Below are 17,862 nucleotides of genomic sequence, written 5' to 3'. Positions count from 1 at the left end.
GAATACCCCCATGCTTTGCAGTCTACAGCTAACAATAAAAGTAAACTTCTTGAAACTTTATATTTTAGCCGAATGTTAAATGCAAAGTCGCATCATTCATTTGGGTAGGGATAGAAATAGTCAATAGCTTGTGAATGCCATTTTCTTATCCAGATTGGATAGATTTCTCAAAAGCGCGCACTGTTACCCCCTACCGCTCAGAAAAAAAAAGATCAATCATCAAAGGATTTCAAGGGCGTGAAGATGACATTTATCTACCTTAGATCGTTAGGCCTGGAATATCCCTTGCACGACTTGCTCAGTCTCAGACTAAGCTCTGATAGCTTGAATATGAGTCGCATCACTTTCTGCTCGTCGGCTTGATTATCTTGGTCACAAAAGTTACTGATGTAACTACGCATCTTGTCTGTCGTGTCATCATCCGTGCGAGACTCGCTAGAGAAAGCTTTCAATCCCAGGACGCCTAGATCAAAAGCCAGGTCAACCAACGGAGGGATCGTGTTTTCATACACATCTTGTTGAAGAGACATGGAAAAGACCCTTGAAGACCGAAAATTCTGACAAAAAAAAAAACGAAGCGAGTTCATTTAGGGCGATTTAAATGTAAAAAAACGGAGTGATTGAAAGTGGATTATTCTCCAAATCATTAATATGGAATAAAAAGGAGGTTGCCCATTCTTGTGTTTCAGAACTGCCAACGCCTTGTTTTTACCATTTTTGAAAAAAAAAATCGTTGATTGGGGAACTGTCATGCCCCTATTGTTATTTCCTTTTAATTCTTTTAAATGTTAGGGGGAAGGGGTGGGGGCTGCACATGCCCCAGCGCCCCACCCCCTGATACGGCCGTGCAACTGTGTGTTATTCTACCAGAATTAACTATTTCTATTTTTTGGACAATACTAAACGAGAAATTCCTGCTTTGAATTAGCAAACGCTGTGGATATCTACAATACAATGCAATAATCTTTATTTACCGAGGGTAGCATATTACAGTTTTCTAACATATGGCCATGTAACCTACCTGCTTAAAGTAATTGAACGTTTTCTCGGAAGTATATAGTAGGATGCTTGACGGTACTTGCTTGTCAGGGGCTATCACACGGAGATGCTGAGCCATCCAGGGGACCAGAGAGGACGACATACTATCCAATGCGTAACAATTAAATGTGATAAAAAAAACGCCTTAATGGTGAATGGGTAAGGCCTAAATAGAAAAATCTTATCAAAAAGCTATATTTTGGATTTGACAGGACTGAAACGTACACCTCCTGTGAGTAACACACCCATCAACTTATCCGTTATCGTACCAGAAGTTTTATTCGAAAAAGTGGATGCTAGGCACAAAAACGAACATTTGGCACAGTATTTCGGTTATACCTTAAAATGCAAGGTTCAATTTCACTCCAGTTTGAATTCTTGTATGCTACATCTGTGAAAGGCTCCAAGATGCCATTGACCAAAGCAGTTGCCCCCTGTTTATAAAGAATCAGTAAAGTCATCTTTTAGACACTTTCTAAAAATGACGTTGTGCGATAGTGGGATAGCGACGACTTTTTTCAGGACTATTCAGATATGCCAATTGCCACCACTATACCTTTATGGACTTTTTATTCAAAATCGCGTGAACCCTTTCATCTGAATAGCTTCTTGATAAATACCAAAACATAGTGGCAGAGATAGGAACATATAACATAAAATGATGTTTTAAATTGAGCCGTAAGTATTCATCGCAACTTTGCTGTTAAATAAATTTGCTATATTTCGAAGCTTTCGCTTTTAATCGCTCTAACAAATCTCTCTAAAAATTCACACAAGGCTAGATAACCATGCGTTACATAATATCTGGAGAGGACTCAATCAACAAAAATTTTACGTCATATTATATTTTCATCCTTATGTTATTGATTTGGTGTATTGGACATGGAATCCATTTCTCGCGCAGTGCGCTCTGGTCGGAGTATCCGCACCGCTACACTAACGTAGCATTACTGAGTCGACGTGTAACTAAAATTAGTTTTAGTACTATTGGTATCGTACGGATCGAAAAGCTTTATGCTAGCATGTGAAATTTTCAGCACATTCTTTCCGGAAACAAAATTAAATACCCGCAATAATTTATCACGCTACTATCATACAGTGTGTTTTATGCATGTTAACATTCTAAAAAGGCGCAAAATTGTTTCGATGAATAATCAGGGGCCATATGTTTGTAACCCTGGTTCCAGAGCCTCGAACGTCTCTCTATTTAGTGGCAAGCAAGATGAAGCCTCTGGCCTCTCGAAGCGCTATTTCGACTTCTGCAAGGTTTAGAATCTGAACTTGGTCGCTGATTGGCCAATTGACGCCTGGCCATGGAAACCAAGACATTCTGACAGTTTTCTTTTCGCTCAACCTCGAAGGCCATTAATAGAGACGTTCGAGGCTCTGGAACCAGGGTATGTGTTTGTACGAGTTTTGTTTGATACTTAGTTTAGTTGATTGGGAAGAATTGAGAAAAATTAATTTGTGGAAATCCATCCTCTTCTATTTTGTCCTTCTAACAGAGGCTTTTTTTTATTACCCTGCAAACAGAGACCCAGGTAACAGAGCCTTTACCTCATGTTTCTGGGACTTAAAAGTCAAAGATTTGGCTATTTGTTCTTTCAGCACAAATTCAAACAAACAACGCGAAAAACCAGAGACGTGAATCGGCAAGTACTAAAACGAAGAGAATTAAAAGCTTTGCTAGCATTTTACGTCTTTTGTTTGCAAACTAACAACTTGAATTGGACTGAACCGTAAAAGATCGATTGACGTCGGTGACGAAGGCGCATGCTCAACCCACATCGAAGACTTTTCCGAAAATACTAGCTTATATATTATTATATGCTTAACGGCTTTATTAAGAAATGACCGTATCGGTCACAGGTCTATGCCCTCATTTATAGTACTTAGCTTCGTCCCAGGTTCCTTTTCGCTGCGCGGCTTCTCGTTAGTGACGTCACGTTTGATTTGCCGCTTTCCCAAGCAGTGTCAGCGCTACAACATTCCGCCATTTTGAAAACAAAATACCGCGTTGCATCATGGGGCCTAGGAAAAAGAGCTTACAAAGGAGAAGCCTGGGAACGAGTACTAAGCTTTAACCAGAAGTTGAACACCGGAAGTTTACAGGATGATTTAAGGATTGCTGTGTTGCGAAAGCACAGAAAGTCCACAAAAAAATTCCGGGTTGTCCTTCCAATCATCCGATGATCGAGTGACACAGAAGTCCCTCCAATAACTCCTAAATGCTTTACAAGCACGAGTTAAAGAGGAAACTAAGAGTGGAAAAGGGATTTACAACGGCAAGAAAACAACTCCAAAACGAAAAATTCATCATGTAATATTTTCGAGTTCTCCAGCTTTAAGCGGGAAATTCCCGAGAGATGCAATATTTTTATCGGGTTTTCATTTACAGAAAAGAAGTCAAACAGAGTTCAGTTATCCAATAAAAGATATGACTAGCTGAATCGCTGTCTCAAGTACTTTATGCTTCTGTTCGACAAAATGATGGCACTGAATTCGAAGTCACTTCAATGCAACTAATACGAGCGGCCATTGACCAGCACTGAAAAACAACCGCCGATAAACAAACCATTTTCAATCGTCCCTTATTTTTATCTAAGTTTGGCCATCTCGTTGGTGAGTTGAAAACAATTAGATCTTTCGGCCTCTTGGACAATGATTTTGAAAGACTAATATAGGACCATGGCTTATGTTTGACGCAAAAAAAAAATTTAAAAGAAAACGTCAAGTACTTGCTTTCCCATCTTTTCTTCTTCTATAACAAAATGATTATCTCATTTCTCACCTCAGGACGATCCGGTGTCTTTTTGTTTGGCGCATCCAGCGGGAAGAAGATTTTGAATTTCTTGAAGAGATAAACAGGAAGTTACGAGAAATAAAAAGTTATCCAGGAATATCATTCAATTTGATATCCTCTTTCATGATATCATCTAGCAATACATAATGGTACCTCAAGGAACTTTTCGCACATCTGAAAAGCCTCTCGAGCTGTTATCATCTCACTCAAGTCACCACAAAGGCAAGTAAGGAAGAAAGAAAATCCTTGCTCTCCCATCTCCAGAACTCGCTCCGTCAGCCAGCTAGAAAGATGTTTACAATAAAACGCATCAGTAACAATCAAAAGTAACCTACAAATAATAAGTATCATGATCATCGAGTGCCACTGCAGCCCTCTTCACAGCTGCTTTTAACATGTCCCTTTTGTTAGGAATACCCCCATGCTTTGCAGTCTACAGCTAACAATAAAAGTAAACTTCTTGAAACTTTATATTTTAGCCGAATGTTAAATGCAAAGTCGCATCATTTTTTTGGGATAGTGATAGAAATAGTCAATAGCTTGTGAATGTCATTTTCTTATCCAGATTGGATAGCTTTCTCAGAAGCGCGCACTGTTACCCCCTACCGCTCAGAAAAAAAGATGAATTATCAGAGACATTTCCAGAGCGTGAAGATGACATTTATCTACCTTAGATCGTTAGACCTGGAATATTCCTTGCACGACTTGCTCAGTCTCAGACTAAGCTCTGATAGCTTGAATATGAGTCGCATCAATTTCTGCTCGTCGGCTTGATTATCATGGTCACAAAAGTTACTCATGTAACTACGCATCTTGTCTGTCGTGTCATCATCCGTGCGAGACTCGCTAGAAAAAGCTTTTAATCCCAGGATGCCTAGATCAAAAGCCAGGTCAACCAACGGAGGGATCGTGTCTTCATACACATTTTGTTGAAGAGACATGGAACCGACACTAGAAGACCGAAAATTCTGACAAAAAAAAACGAAGCGAGTTTATTTAGGGCGATTTAAATGTAAAAAAAACGGAGTGATTGAAAGTGGATTATTCTCCAAATCATTAATATGGAATAAAAAGGAGGTTGCCCATTCTTGTGTTTCAGAACTGCCAACGCCTTGTTTTTACCATTTTTGAAAAAAAAAAACGTTGATTGGGGTACTGTCATGCCCCTACTTGTTATTTCCTTTTAATTCTTTTAAATGTTGGGGGAGGGGTGGGGGCTGCACATGCCCCAGCGCCCCACCCCCTGATACGGCCGTGCAACTGTGTGTTATTCTACCAGAATTAACTATTTCTATTTTTTGGACAATACTAGACCTGAAATTCCTGCTTTGAATTAGCAAACGCTGTGGATATCTACAATACAATGCAATAATCTTTATTTACTGAGGGTAGCATATTAACCGAATTACAGTTTTCTAACATATGGCCATGTAACCTACCTGCTTAAAGTAATTGAACGTTTTCTTGGAAGTAGATAGTAGGATGCTTGACGGTACTTGCTTGTCAGGGGCTATCACACGGAGATGCTGAGCCATCCAGGGGACCAGAGAGAACGACATACTATCCAATGCATGACAATTAAATGTGATAAAAAAACGCCTTAATGGTGAAGGGGTCAGGCATAAATAGAAAAATCTTATCAAAAAGCTATATTTTGGATTTGACAGGACTGAAACGTACACCTCCTGTGAGTAACTCCACACCCATCAACTTATCCGTTATCGTACCAGAAGTTTTATTCGAAAAAGTGGATGCTAGGCACAAAAACGAACATTTGGCACAGTATTTCGGTTATACCTTGAAATGTGAAGTTCAATTTCACTCCAGTTTGAATTCTTGTATGCTACATCTGTGAAAGGCTCCAAGATGCTAGTGAACAAAGCAGTTGCCCCCTGTTTATAAAGAATCAGTAAAGTCATCTTTTAGACACTTTCTAAATATGACGTTGTGCGATAGTGGGATAGCGACGACTTTTTTCAGGACTATTTAGATATGCCAATTGCCACCACTATACCTTTATGGACTTTTTATTCAAAATCGCGTGAACCCTTTCATCTGACTAGCCTCTTGATAAATACCAAAACATAGTGGCAGAGATAGGAACATATAACATAAAATGATGTTTTAAATTGAGCCGTAAGTAGTCATCGCAACTTTGCTGTTAAATAAATTTGCTATATTTCGAAGCTTTCGCTTTTTCGAAGCTTTCGCTCTAACAGATCTCTCTAAAAATTCACACAAGGCTAGATAACCATGCGTTACATAATATCTGGAGAGGACATAGGAAAAAATATCGATATGGGCTAGAAATTTGTCCTAGAATAAAAGGCGGGGCCTCTTATTCACGTGACATTTATTTCATCGCGGATCCAGCGCGGCCGCAGGCCGCGCGCGAAGCTCCATAGGCATAGAGAAATGGTATATAACTATGCGACTAAGTTTTTTTGGTCATTGCGCGGGTACCCTGTGGTGTCGCCCGCCTGTCCGTGGAGCCAGCACAATTTGCAATAACTTAGCAAAACGCCACCTCAGTGAAATAATTTTACAAGAATATATTATAGCACTATCCGAGAATGCTACATACTTAATAAAACCCCGAAAGTTGCATCAAAAATTACAATTATTTAGTTTCTAGTGTTTTTGTATTTACACTCACGGGAACCCTGCGTCTAATTTTTCCCGCGTTTTGCTCTTCTAACTCGCGGCCGACACCGTGAATTGATAAAGTTTTTGCATTATTTTCGCCGTGGCTAAAGCCAAGAAAGAAATTCGACACATCTTAACACTTTTATAATAAAAAGACGTACAAACGATGAATGGAAGGACAAAGGATGGGTTTGGAAAAAGAAGGTAAGTAAGACGTCAATTTTATAGCCTGCACACAGGCGCTAGTGTGTGGGCCGAGCGAAAAGTTTGTTTGTGTGGGCAGTTTGTTGTGGACGCTTTACGACGTGCGAAGCACTTCTTTGCTCGGCCCCAAGCCCCCTCCAACTAAAACCGCTCGCCACATGGCTCCTGAACACTAGCAAGGCTAAAAGTCCGATTCAGCACAAAGAGGAACCTTCAAAAGGCTAAACGTCCGATTCAGCACAAAGAGAACCTGTTCGCAGGCTATCAATTTTATAAACTTCGTCGAAGCTATGGAAAATTTCTAGCACTCAAACAGTTAAAGCCATGATGGGATGTTGATGTTTTATTATGTCTAGTTCCTAACTAGTAATTCAGCTACTTTATTCGTACATTATCCCATAAAAAAGGATAGAAATTGTGCGATTGATTGTTCGTAAACAAACGTCGCGTTTGTTTTAGAAAATGTTGTTATTTCTTTGCTTTTAATTCATCCAAGAAGTGAACTAACCTTATCTTAACCTTTTTAACTTAAGTGGGATAACTTTTTAACTGTAAATAAAGAACGATTTCTTATCTGGAGATTCTTCATCACATTTAAGTTCTGTCAGCTCTTTTAGAAAATTATCGAGCGAGGAAATGTTTTAGTTTATATTTTGTGAGTTCGAATAACATTTATAAAATTTAATGTAGAAAAAAGGTTCATGGAGGTAATAGGTTCTAAAAAGATCTGCTTTACCTACACAGTTCCCTTTATGCTTATGATTCTTTTTCACAAAAAGAAATCTTAAATACCCCAGCTCAACGTTTTCATACAACATCTCAAAACTCCTATCTCTTCATTTTTCATAGAAAACTAAAGACAGCATTTAGTTCGATATCTATAGTTTTTCTCTACAGCTTTTCCTAAGAAAAAGGTCAAAAGGCAATTCAACCTCTGGCTCATTAGCCCCTAAAAACAGACTTCATATATTAATTTTCTGTTCAATGTTCTATTTTAAAGGTTACTTGGAATTATTTTTAATTTTAGGTTTATCAATTAGGTTTTGTGCAGCATAACATTTACATCTTTAGTATTCTTCCGTAGCGTTTTGTCACTGTTCTCAAATTTTTTTTCAGGCGAATCCCAACTCAAGTAAGCTGACAGCTTTAAAGGCATGGTGTAGGGCAGGATGTATTCATTTATACAGCTAAGTAACAAAAAGATAGATAATAGTTACAAATGAAAACTTGTTATAAAAAAACTAACCAGGCAAATAAAATAAACTAAAAGTAGTCAGAAACTTTGAAAACAAGTTAGAGTGGTTTATTTCATTCACCCTTTGACAAAGTGGCTGGTACAAAACACTGACCAACATTGGCCCTTATTGCAAATGGACTAAATGGGTTTTCTAGTAAAAAAAATATATAGTTTCAATTTGAACTAATTAACTGCACAGGGTTTTGTGAGCAATCTACTTTTCAAATAGCTGATATGAATACAGCTCAATACTTAGGAATCTGAGATGATATTTGCAAAAATCAACAGCAATGTACCATTTGACCTTTCCTGCAGTTATTTCAAAGATAATTTAGCACTGTTCATGGAAGTGATGTGAAATGAAAATATAGCTACCTTTTTTTGACAAACTGCATCTTTTTGTAATACCACACCAGGCACTATTTTATGTTTTAAAACAAAAATACCAGGTCTACATACCCTTGAAACCATGATGCTTCAACATGGGGATCTAGTGGGTCCATGGCTCTCCTCATCGAGGGTCAGTGTTTTGTACGATCCACCCAAGACAAAGTGTCAATTCAAAGAGTATTAGCCAAAAAAAAAAACAGTAAAGAAGGTTGATAAAACTGTTTACCCAATATTTGTAATTTCTACCAAATTACTTTTATTACCCTTCAACTGAGAGAAAATTATAAAAATCTAGTAGTAGTGCTATGTGAAAGGAAGAAAGTAAATTTGGACAGTGTAGGCAAGTATGGAGCACATTTACTGGCAAAAACGATATGCTAATGTATAGAAACGCGTTGTGTGCTGATATGGTTTTAAATGTTAAAGAGAATAAAAAAGCACCCATTTTACTGTAAAAAACTTTAATTCATTTTCAACTCTTCAATATTCACTATTGTATGATACCTCCATATACACCCAACAAGTTTTTCCGGGTAAAACAACAATAAAAATATATATATACACATATTCCACTCTACACCTGTGCATCAAGCACTTTTCTATGGATGGATTTACTCACACATTACATATATACATACATATATAGGTATTATAATATGGCTTAAATTGATTGCTTGCTGGCTCCGCTTTTAGGCAGTGCCTAAATCTATATATTATATTTTCATCCTTATGTTATTGATTTGGTGTATTGGACATGGAATCCATTTCTCGCGCAGAGCGCTCTGGTCGGAGACAAGTGTCCGCACCGCTACACTAACGTGGCATTACTGAGTCGACGTGTAACTAAAATTAGCTTTAGTACTATTGGTATCGTACGAATCGAAAAGCTTTTTGCTAGCATGTGAAATTTTCAGCACATTCTTTCCGGAAACAAAATTAAATACCCGCAATAATTTATCACGCTACTATCATACAGTGTGTTTTATGCATGTTAACATTCTAAAAAGGCGCAAAATTGTTTCGGTGAATAATCAGGGGCCATATGTTTGTTACCCTGGTTCCAGAGCCTCGAACGTCTCTCTATTTAGTGGCAAGCAAGATGAAGCCTCTGGCCTCTCGAAGCGCTATTTCGACTTCTGCAAGGTTCAGAATCTGAACTTGGTCGCTGATTGGCCAATCGACGCGTGGCCATGGAAACCAAGAAATTCTGACAGTTTCTTTTCGCTCAACCTCGAAGGCCATTAATAGAGACGTTCGAGGCTCTGGAACCAGGGTATGTGTTTGTACGAGTTTTGTTTGATATTTAGTTTAGTTGATTGGGAAGAATTGTGAAAAATTAATTTGTGGAAATCCATCCTCTTTTATTTTGTCCTTCTAACAGAGGCTTTTTTTTATTACCCTGCAAACAGAGACCCAGGTAACAGAACCTTTACCTCATGTTTCTCGGACTTAAAAGTCAAAGATTTGGCTATTTGTTCTTTCAGCACAAATTCAAACAAACAACGCGAAAAACCAGAGACGTGAATCGGCAAGTACTAAAACGAAGAGAATTAAAAGCTTTGCTAGCATTTTACGTCTTTTGTTTGCAAACTAACAACTTGAATTGGACTGAACCGTAAAAGATCGATTGACGTCGGTGACGAAGGCGCATGCTCAACCCACATCGAAGACTTTTCTGAAAACACTAGCTTATATATTATTATATGCTTAACGGCTTTATTAAGGAATGACCGTATCGGTCACAGGCCGATGCCCTCATTTATAGTACTTAGCTTCGTCCCAGGCTCCTTTTCGCTGCGCGGCTTCTCGTTAGTGACGTCACGTTTGATTTGCCGCTTTCTCAAGCAGTGTCAGCGCTACAACACTCCGCCATTTTGAAAACAAAATACCGCGTTGCATCATGGGGCCTAGGAAAAAGAGCTTACAAAGGAGAAGCCTGGGAACGAGGCTATATAGTACTAAGCTTTAACCGGAAGTTGAACACCGGAAGTTTACAGGATGATTTAAGGATTGCTGTGTTGCGAAAGCACAGAAAGTCCACAAAAAATTTACGGGTTGTCCTTCCAATCATCCGATGATCGAGTGACACAGAAGTCCCTCCAATAACCCTCGTAAATGCTTTGCAAGCACGAGTTAAAGAGGAAACTAAGAGTGGAAAAGGGATTTACAACGGCAAGAAAACAACTCCAAAACGAAAAATTCATCATGTAATATTTTCAAGTTCTCCAGCTTTCAGCGGGACATTCCCGAGAGATGCAATATTTTTATCGGGTTTTCATTTACAGAAAAGAAGTCAAACAGAGTTCAGTTATCCAATAAAAGATATGACTAGCTGAATCGCTGTCTCAAGTACTTTATGCTTCTGTTCGACAAAATGATGGCACTGAATTCGAAGTCACTTCAATGCAACCAATACGAGCGGCCATTGACCAGCACTGAAAAACAACCGCCGATAAACAAACCATTTTCAATCGTCCCTTATTTTTATCTAAGTTTGGCCATCTCGTTGGTGAGTTGAAAACAATTAGACCTTTCGGCCTCTTGGACAATGATTTTAAAAGACTAATACAATGGCTTATGTTTGACGCAAAAAAAGTTAAAAGAAAACGTCAAGTACTTGCTTTCCCATCTTTTCTTCTTCTATGACAAAATGATTATTTCATTTCTCACCTCAGGACGATCCGGTGTCTTTTTGTTTGGCGCATCCAGCGGGAAGAAGATTTTGAATTTCTTGAAGAGATAAACAGGATGTTACGAGAAATAAAATGTTATCCAGGAATATCATTCAATTTGATATCCTCTTTCATGATATCATCTAGCAATACATAATGGTACCTCAAGGAACTCTTTGCACATCTGAAAAGCCTCTTCAACTGTTATCATCTCACTCAAGTCACCACAAAGGCAAGTGAGGAAGAAAGAGAATCCTTGCTCTCCCATCTCCAGAACTCGCTCTGTCAGCCAGCTAGAAAGATGTTTACAATAAAACGCATCAGCAACAATCAAAAGTAACCTACAAATAATAAGTATCATGATCATCGAGTGCCACTGCAGCCCTCTTCACAGCTGCTTTTAACATGTCCCTTTTGTTAGGAATACCCCCATGCTTGGCAGTCTACAGCTAACAATAAAAGTAAACTTCTTGAAACTTTATATTTTAGCCGAATGTTAAATGCAAAGTCGCATCATTTTTTTTTGGTAGTGATAGAAATAGTCAATAGCTTGTGAATGCCATTTTCTTATCCAGATTGGATAGCTTTCTCAAAAGCGCGCACTGTAACCCCCTACCGCTCAGAAAAAAAAGATGAATCATCAGAGGATTTCAAGGGCGTGAAGATGACATTTATCTACCTTAGATCGTTAAACCTGGAATATCCCTTGCACGACTTGCTCAGTCTCAGACTAAGCTCTGATAGCTTGAATATGAGTCGCATCAATTTCTGCTCGTCGGCTTGATTATCATGGTCACAAAAGTTACTGATGTAACTACGCATCTTGTCTGTCGTGTCATCATCCCTGCGAGACTCGCTAGAGAAAGCTTTCAATCCCAGGACGCCTAGATCAAAAGCCAGGTCAACCAACAAAGGGGTCGTGTCTTCATACACATCTTGTTGAAGAGACATGGAAAAGACCCTTGAAGACCGAAAATTCTGACAAAAAAAACGAAGCGAGTTCATTTAGGGCGATTTAAATGTAAAAAAAACGGAGTGATTGAAAGTGGATTATTCTCCAAATCATTAATATGGAATAAAAAGGAGGTTACCCATTCTTGTGTTTCAGAACTGCCAACGCCTTGTTTTTACCATTTTTGAAAAAAAAAATCGTTGATTGGGGTCTGTCATGCCCCTACTTGTTATTTCCTTTTAATTCTTTTAAATGTTGGGGGGAGGGGGGGGCTGCACATGCCCCAGCGCCCCACCCCCTGATACGGCGGTGCAACTGTGTGTTATTCTACCAGAATTAATTATTTCTATTTTTTGGACAATACTACACGATAAATTCATGCTTTGAATTAGCAAACGCTGTGGATATCTACAATACAATGCAATAATCTTTATTTACCGAGGGTAGCATATTAACCGAATTACAGTTTTCTAACATATGGCCATATAACCTACCTGCTTAAAGTAATTGAACGTTTTCTTGGAAGTAGATAGTAGGATGCTTGACGGTACTTGCTTGTCAGGGGCTATCACACGGAGATGCTGAGCCATCCAGGGGACCAGAGAGGACGGCATACTATCCAATGCGTGACAATTGAATGTGATAAAAAAAAAAACGCCTTAATGGTGAATGGGTAAGGCCTAAATAGAAAAATCTTATTAAAAAGCTATATTTTGGATTTGACAGGACTGAAACGTACACCTCCTGTGAGTAACTCCACACCCATCAACTTTTCCGTTATCGTACCAGAAGTTTTATTCGAAAAAGTGGATGCTAGGCACAAAAACGAACATTTGGCACAGTATTTCGGTTATACCTTGAAATGCAAAGTTCAATTTCACTCCAGTTTGAATTCTTGTATGCTACATCTGTGAAAAGCTCCAAGATGCCATTGACCAAAGCAGTTGCCCCCTGTTTATAAAGAATCAATATAGTCATCTTTTAGACACTTTCTAAAAATGACGTTTTTACATAATAACATAAAGACTCTATAAGAAGAACTTATAATAATAATAATAATAATAATAATAATAATAATAATAATAATAATAATAATAATAATAATAATAACAATAACAATAACAATAACAATAACAATAATAATAATAATAATAATAATAATAATAATAATAATAATAATAATAATAATAATAATAATAATAATAATAATAATAATAATAATGGTTTATTACAGATTCCAACAATTGAGAGGCTCTTCTTCTGTTAGATACTTACAATTAACAATATACACTACAATATACACTACTGATAAAAAAAATTCTAATATAGTAAGTTCTAAGTTATAATATCTATATGCAATTTAAGAATATGTATATAAAATGTCGATTAAACGTGTATTCAAAGTGACTGTCTTAAGTCCTTCTTAATGTTCCTACAAAAAAGCATTGTAGTCCGAAGTGTTCCTAAGCGATGGTGGAAGTTTATTAAAAAGAGTGGCAGCTGAGTGTTGGAAAGTTCCAGATTCTCTAGGAATTGAGAAAACAGGAGCAGCTGATGACCTCAAGTTATATCCAGTATCATTGCGAACACTTAGTCTTAAATATTCAGGAAAGCTATTATTGTATAAAGATTTGTGAGCAAGTTTTAATATATTAAATTTCACGTTCTCTTTAACTGGAAGCCAGTTTAATTTAATGACGTCTTCCAACCCAGCAAATTTCTTGATTACGAATCCAGCACAGGAATCACTTCACTGGACCAATTGTTAATACTGTTTTGAATATGTAGTGTGGTTTTCATTAACCCGTGAAACAAAATGTGATAGTCAAAGCGTAATGGTCAGTAAAACACAAAAGAGAACAATAGAATCAGATCACAATAAATTGTAATACGCTAAAGTGTAGTTTACGGGTTAATGAAAATCACTCTATCGCTAACAGTAACAGTATCTTTACAGCGTATCTGTAGTTTCCACCTGAGAAACGAATAGAAAACAACATTCTTAGCACAGGAATTGACCCTGCGTCAAGACTGTTGTGCGATAGTGGGATAGCGACGACTTTTTTAAGGACTATTTAGATATGCCAATTGCCACCACTATACCTTTATGGACTTTTTATTCAAAATCGCGTGAACCCTTTCATCTGAATAGCTTCTTGAGAAATACCAAAACATAGTGGCAGAGATAGGAACATATAACATAAAATGATGTTTTAAATTGAGCCGTAAGTAGTCATCGCAACTTTGCTGTTAAATAAATTTGCTATATTTCGAAGCTTTCGCTTTTAATCGCTCTAACAGATCTCTCTAAAAATTCACACAAGGCTAGATAACCATGCGTTACATAATATCTGGAGAGGACTTAGGGAAAAATATCGATATGGGCTAGAAATTTGTCCTAGAATAAAAGGCGGGGCCTCTTATTCACGTGACATTTATTTCTATCAACAAAAATTTTACGTCATATTATATTTTCATCCTTATGTTATTGATTTGGTGTATTGGACATGGAATCCATTTCTCGCGCAGAGCGCTCTGGTCGGAGACAAGTGTCCGCACCGCTACACTAACGTGGCATTACTGAGTCGACGTGTAACTAAAATTAGCTTTAGTACTATTGGTATCGTACGAATCGAAAAGCTTTTTGCTAGCATGTGAAATTTTCAGCACATTCTTTCCGGAAACAAAATTAAATACCCGCAATAATTTATCACGCTACTATCATACAGTGTGTTTTATGCATGTTAACATTCTAAAAAGGCGCAAAATTGTTTCGGTGAATAATCAGGGGCCATATGTTTGTTACCCTGGTTCCAGAGCCTCGAACGTCTCTCTGTTTAGTGGCAAGCAAGATGAAGCCTCTGGCCTCTCGAAGCGCTATTTCGACTTCTGCAAGGTTCAGAATCTGAACTTGGTCGCTGATTGGCCAATTGACGCGTGGCCATGGAAACCAAGAAATTCTGACAGTTTTCTTTTCGCTCAACCTCGAAGGCCATTAATAGAGACGTCCGAGGCTCTGGAACCAGGGTATGTGTTTGTACGAGTTTTGTTTGATATTTAGTTTAGTTGATTGGGAAGAATTGTGAAAAATTAATTTGTGGAAATCCATCCTCTTCTATTTTGTCCTTCTAACAGAGGCTTTTTTTTTTATTACCCTGCAAACAGAGACCCAGGTAACCGAGCCTTCACCTCATGTTTCTCGGACTTAAAAGTCGAAGTTTTGGCTATTTGTTCTTTCAGCACAAATTCAAACAAACAACGCGAAAACCCAGAGACGTGAATCGGCAAGTACTAAAACAAAGAGAATTAAAAGCTTTGCTAGCATTTTACGTCTTTTGTTTGCAAACTAACAACTTGAATTGGACTGAACCGTAAAAGATCGATTGACGTCGGTGACGAAGGCGCATGCTCAACCAACATCGAAGACTTTTCTGAAAATACTAGGTTATATATTATTATATGCTTAACGGCTTTATTAAGAAATGACCGTATCGGTCACAGGTCGATGCCCTCATTTATAGTACTTAGCTTCGTCCCAGGCTCCTTTTCGCTGCGCGGCTTCTCGTTAGTGACGTCACGTTTGATTTGCCGCTTTCTCAAGCAGTGTCAGCGCTACAACATTCCGCCATTTTGAAAACAAAATACCGCGTTGCATCATGGAGCCTAGGAAAAAGAGCTTACAAAGGAGAAGCCTGGGAACGAGGCTATATAGTACTAAGCTTTAACCGGAAGTTGAACACCTGAAGTTTACAGGATGATCTAAGGATTGCTGTGTTGCGAAAGCACAGAAAGTCCACAAAAAGTTTACGGGTTATCCTTCCAATCATCCGATGATCGAGTGACACAGAAGTCCCTCCAATAACTCGTAAATGCTTTGCAAGCACGAGTTAAAGAGAAAACTAAGAGTGGAAAAGGGATTTACAACGGCAAGAAAACAACTCCAAAACGAAAAATTCATCATGTAATATTTTCAAGTTCTCCAGCTTTCAGCGGGAAATTTCCGAGAGATGCAATATTTTTATCGGGTTTTCATTTACAGAAAAGAAGTCAAACAGAGTTCAGTTATCCAATAAAAGATATGACTAGCTGAATCGCTGTCTCAAGTTCTTTATGCTTCTGTTCGACAAAATGATGGCACTGAATTCGAAGTCACTTCAATGCAACTAATACGAGCGGCCATTGACCAGCACTGAAAAACAACCGCCGATAAACAAACCATTTTCAAGCGTCCCTTATTTTTATCTAAGTTTGGCCATCTCGTTGGTGAGTTGAAAACAATTAGATCTTTCGGCCTCTTGGACAATGATTTTGAAAGACTAATACAGGACCATGGCTTATGTTTGACGCAAAAAAAATTAAAAGAAAACGTCAAGTACTTGTTTTTCCATCTTTTCTTCTTCTATAACAAAATGATTATCTCATTTCTCACCTCAGGACGATCCGGTGTCTTTCTGTTTGGCGCATCGAGCGGGAAGAAGATTTTGAATTTCTTGAAGAGATAAACAGGAAGTTACGAGAAAATAAAGTTATCCAGGAATATCATTCAATTTAATATCCTCTTTCATGATATCATCTAGCAATACATAATGGTACCTCAAGGAACTTTTCGCACATCCGAAAAGCCTCTTTAGCTGTTATCATCTCACTCAAGTCACCACCAAGGCAAGTGAGGAAGAAAGAGAATCCTTGCTCTCCCATCTCCAGAACTCGCTCCGTCAGCCAGCTAGAAAGATGTTTACAATAAAACGAATCAGCAACAATTAAAAGTAACCTACAAATAATAAGTATCATGATCATTGAGTGCCACTGCAGCCCTCTTCACAGCTGCTTTTAACATGTCCCTTTTGTTAGGAATACCCCCATGCTTTGCAGTCTACAGCTAACAATAAAAGTAAACTTCCTGAAACTTTATATTTTAGCCGAATGTTAAATGCAAAGTCGCATCATTCATTTGGGTAGGGATAGAAATAGTCAATAGCTTGTGAATGCCATTTTCTTATCCAGATTGAATAGCTTTCTCAAAAACGCACACTGTAACCCCCTACCGCTCAGAAAAAAAAAGATGAATCATTAGAGGTATTTCAAGGGCGTGAAGATGACATTTATCTACCTTAGATCGTCAGACCTGGAATATCCCTTGCACGACTTGCTCATTCTCAGACTGTGCTCTGATAGCTTGAATATGAGCCGCATCAATTTCTGCTCGTCGGCTTGATTATCATGGTCCGGACAGTAAGAACGTAAAGTAATCTCACTTTTTCTGACCTTCAAAGCTCTTGCTACGTACGACAATCTATCGGTGTCACATTGTACACTAATGGAACTGTGGAGCATTCTGATTCGTAGAGACTTGGCAATGTCGAATAACTTCTTTCTAAGGTATCCATTTTGGGTGAAGATTGCGTCAAGTATCTTCTGGCGATCTACATAGTCGCTTAATCTGAGGATCGCCAATACTGCTAGTTCTTCAACGAGTTGAGAATTCACTGAATTCAAAAGCACTAAATGCTCCGTCTCCGCCGCCTTGGGACAAGGAAAGCTAAGACAACAAAGTACAGGTTCGAGAACCAGCTCCAGGGTTTCTGCGTTCGAAGGGGCGTGGTACAGGATGACCCGAATGAGCGAGCTGGGCGGGGCCAGGTACCAGTGTGCTGTGTGGTCACGGACAAACTGTGCTATCTGACAGAGAACCATCCAATTCACAGTGATTGGTCTGGACATCAGTTGAACTGCGAGCCAATTATCAGCGTCAAACTGATCAGTCTGACAATACAAAATACATGCACTTTAATGCCATTTTTATACACATCATTTTAACCTAAAATAATTTTAAGAAAAAACAACTATCAGTGTGAAATTACCTTTGGATTCCGTTTTATTCTCAGCTATTACTCATAACTTAAACAAAAACCCGGATTTT

At 38.2% G+C, this 17,862-nt stretch overlaps 1 protein-coding gene across 1 annotated transcript in view; it reads right to left on the bottom strand.

Annotated features, from left to right (window-relative positions):
- Positions 1-17,862, bottom strand: part of LOC5516654 — a 192,681-nt gene that overhangs the window by 170,943 nt on the left and 3,876 nt on the right. Inside the window, exons 7-22 of the mRNA XM_048721471.1 lie at positions 17,053-17,705; positions 16,536-16,665; positions 16,372-16,431; positions 12,799-12,893; positions 12,437-12,557; positions 11,670-11,968; positions 11,154-11,283; positions 10,989-11,048; positions 5,639-5,733; positions 5,281-5,401; positions 4,511-4,809; positions 3,995-4,124; positions 3,830-3,889; positions 1,378-1,472; positions 1,022-1,142; positions 259-557 (exon numbers count right to left, since the gene is read on the bottom strand). Coding sequence (XP_048577428.1) covers positions 259-557; positions 1,022-1,142; positions 1,378-1,472; positions 3,830-3,889; positions 3,995-4,124; positions 4,511-4,809; positions 5,281-5,401; positions 5,639-5,733; positions 10,989-11,048; positions 11,154-11,283; positions 11,670-11,968; positions 12,437-12,557; positions 12,799-12,893; positions 16,372-16,431; positions 16,536-16,665; positions 17,053-17,705 — 2,768 coding nt within the window. The remainder of the gene's footprint in view (positions 1-258; positions 558-1,021; positions 1,143-1,377; positions 1,473-3,829; positions 3,890-3,994; positions 4,125-4,510; positions 4,810-5,280; positions 5,402-5,638; positions 5,734-10,988; positions 11,049-11,153; positions 11,284-11,669; positions 11,969-12,436; positions 12,558-12,798; positions 12,894-16,371; positions 16,432-16,535; positions 16,666-17,052; positions 17,706-17,862) is intronic.

Source organism: Nematostella vectensis, chromosome 14 (genome assembly GCF_932526225.1).
Source record: "Nematostella vectensis chromosome 14, jaNemVect1.1, whole genome shotgun sequence".
NCBI classification, from domain to species: Eukaryota; Metazoa; Cnidaria; class Anthozoa; order Actiniaria; family Edwardsiidae; genus Nematostella; species Nematostella vectensis.
The sequence above is the reverse complement of the archived record's forward strand: the minus strand, read 5'-3'. Positions and strand labels throughout refer to the sequence as shown.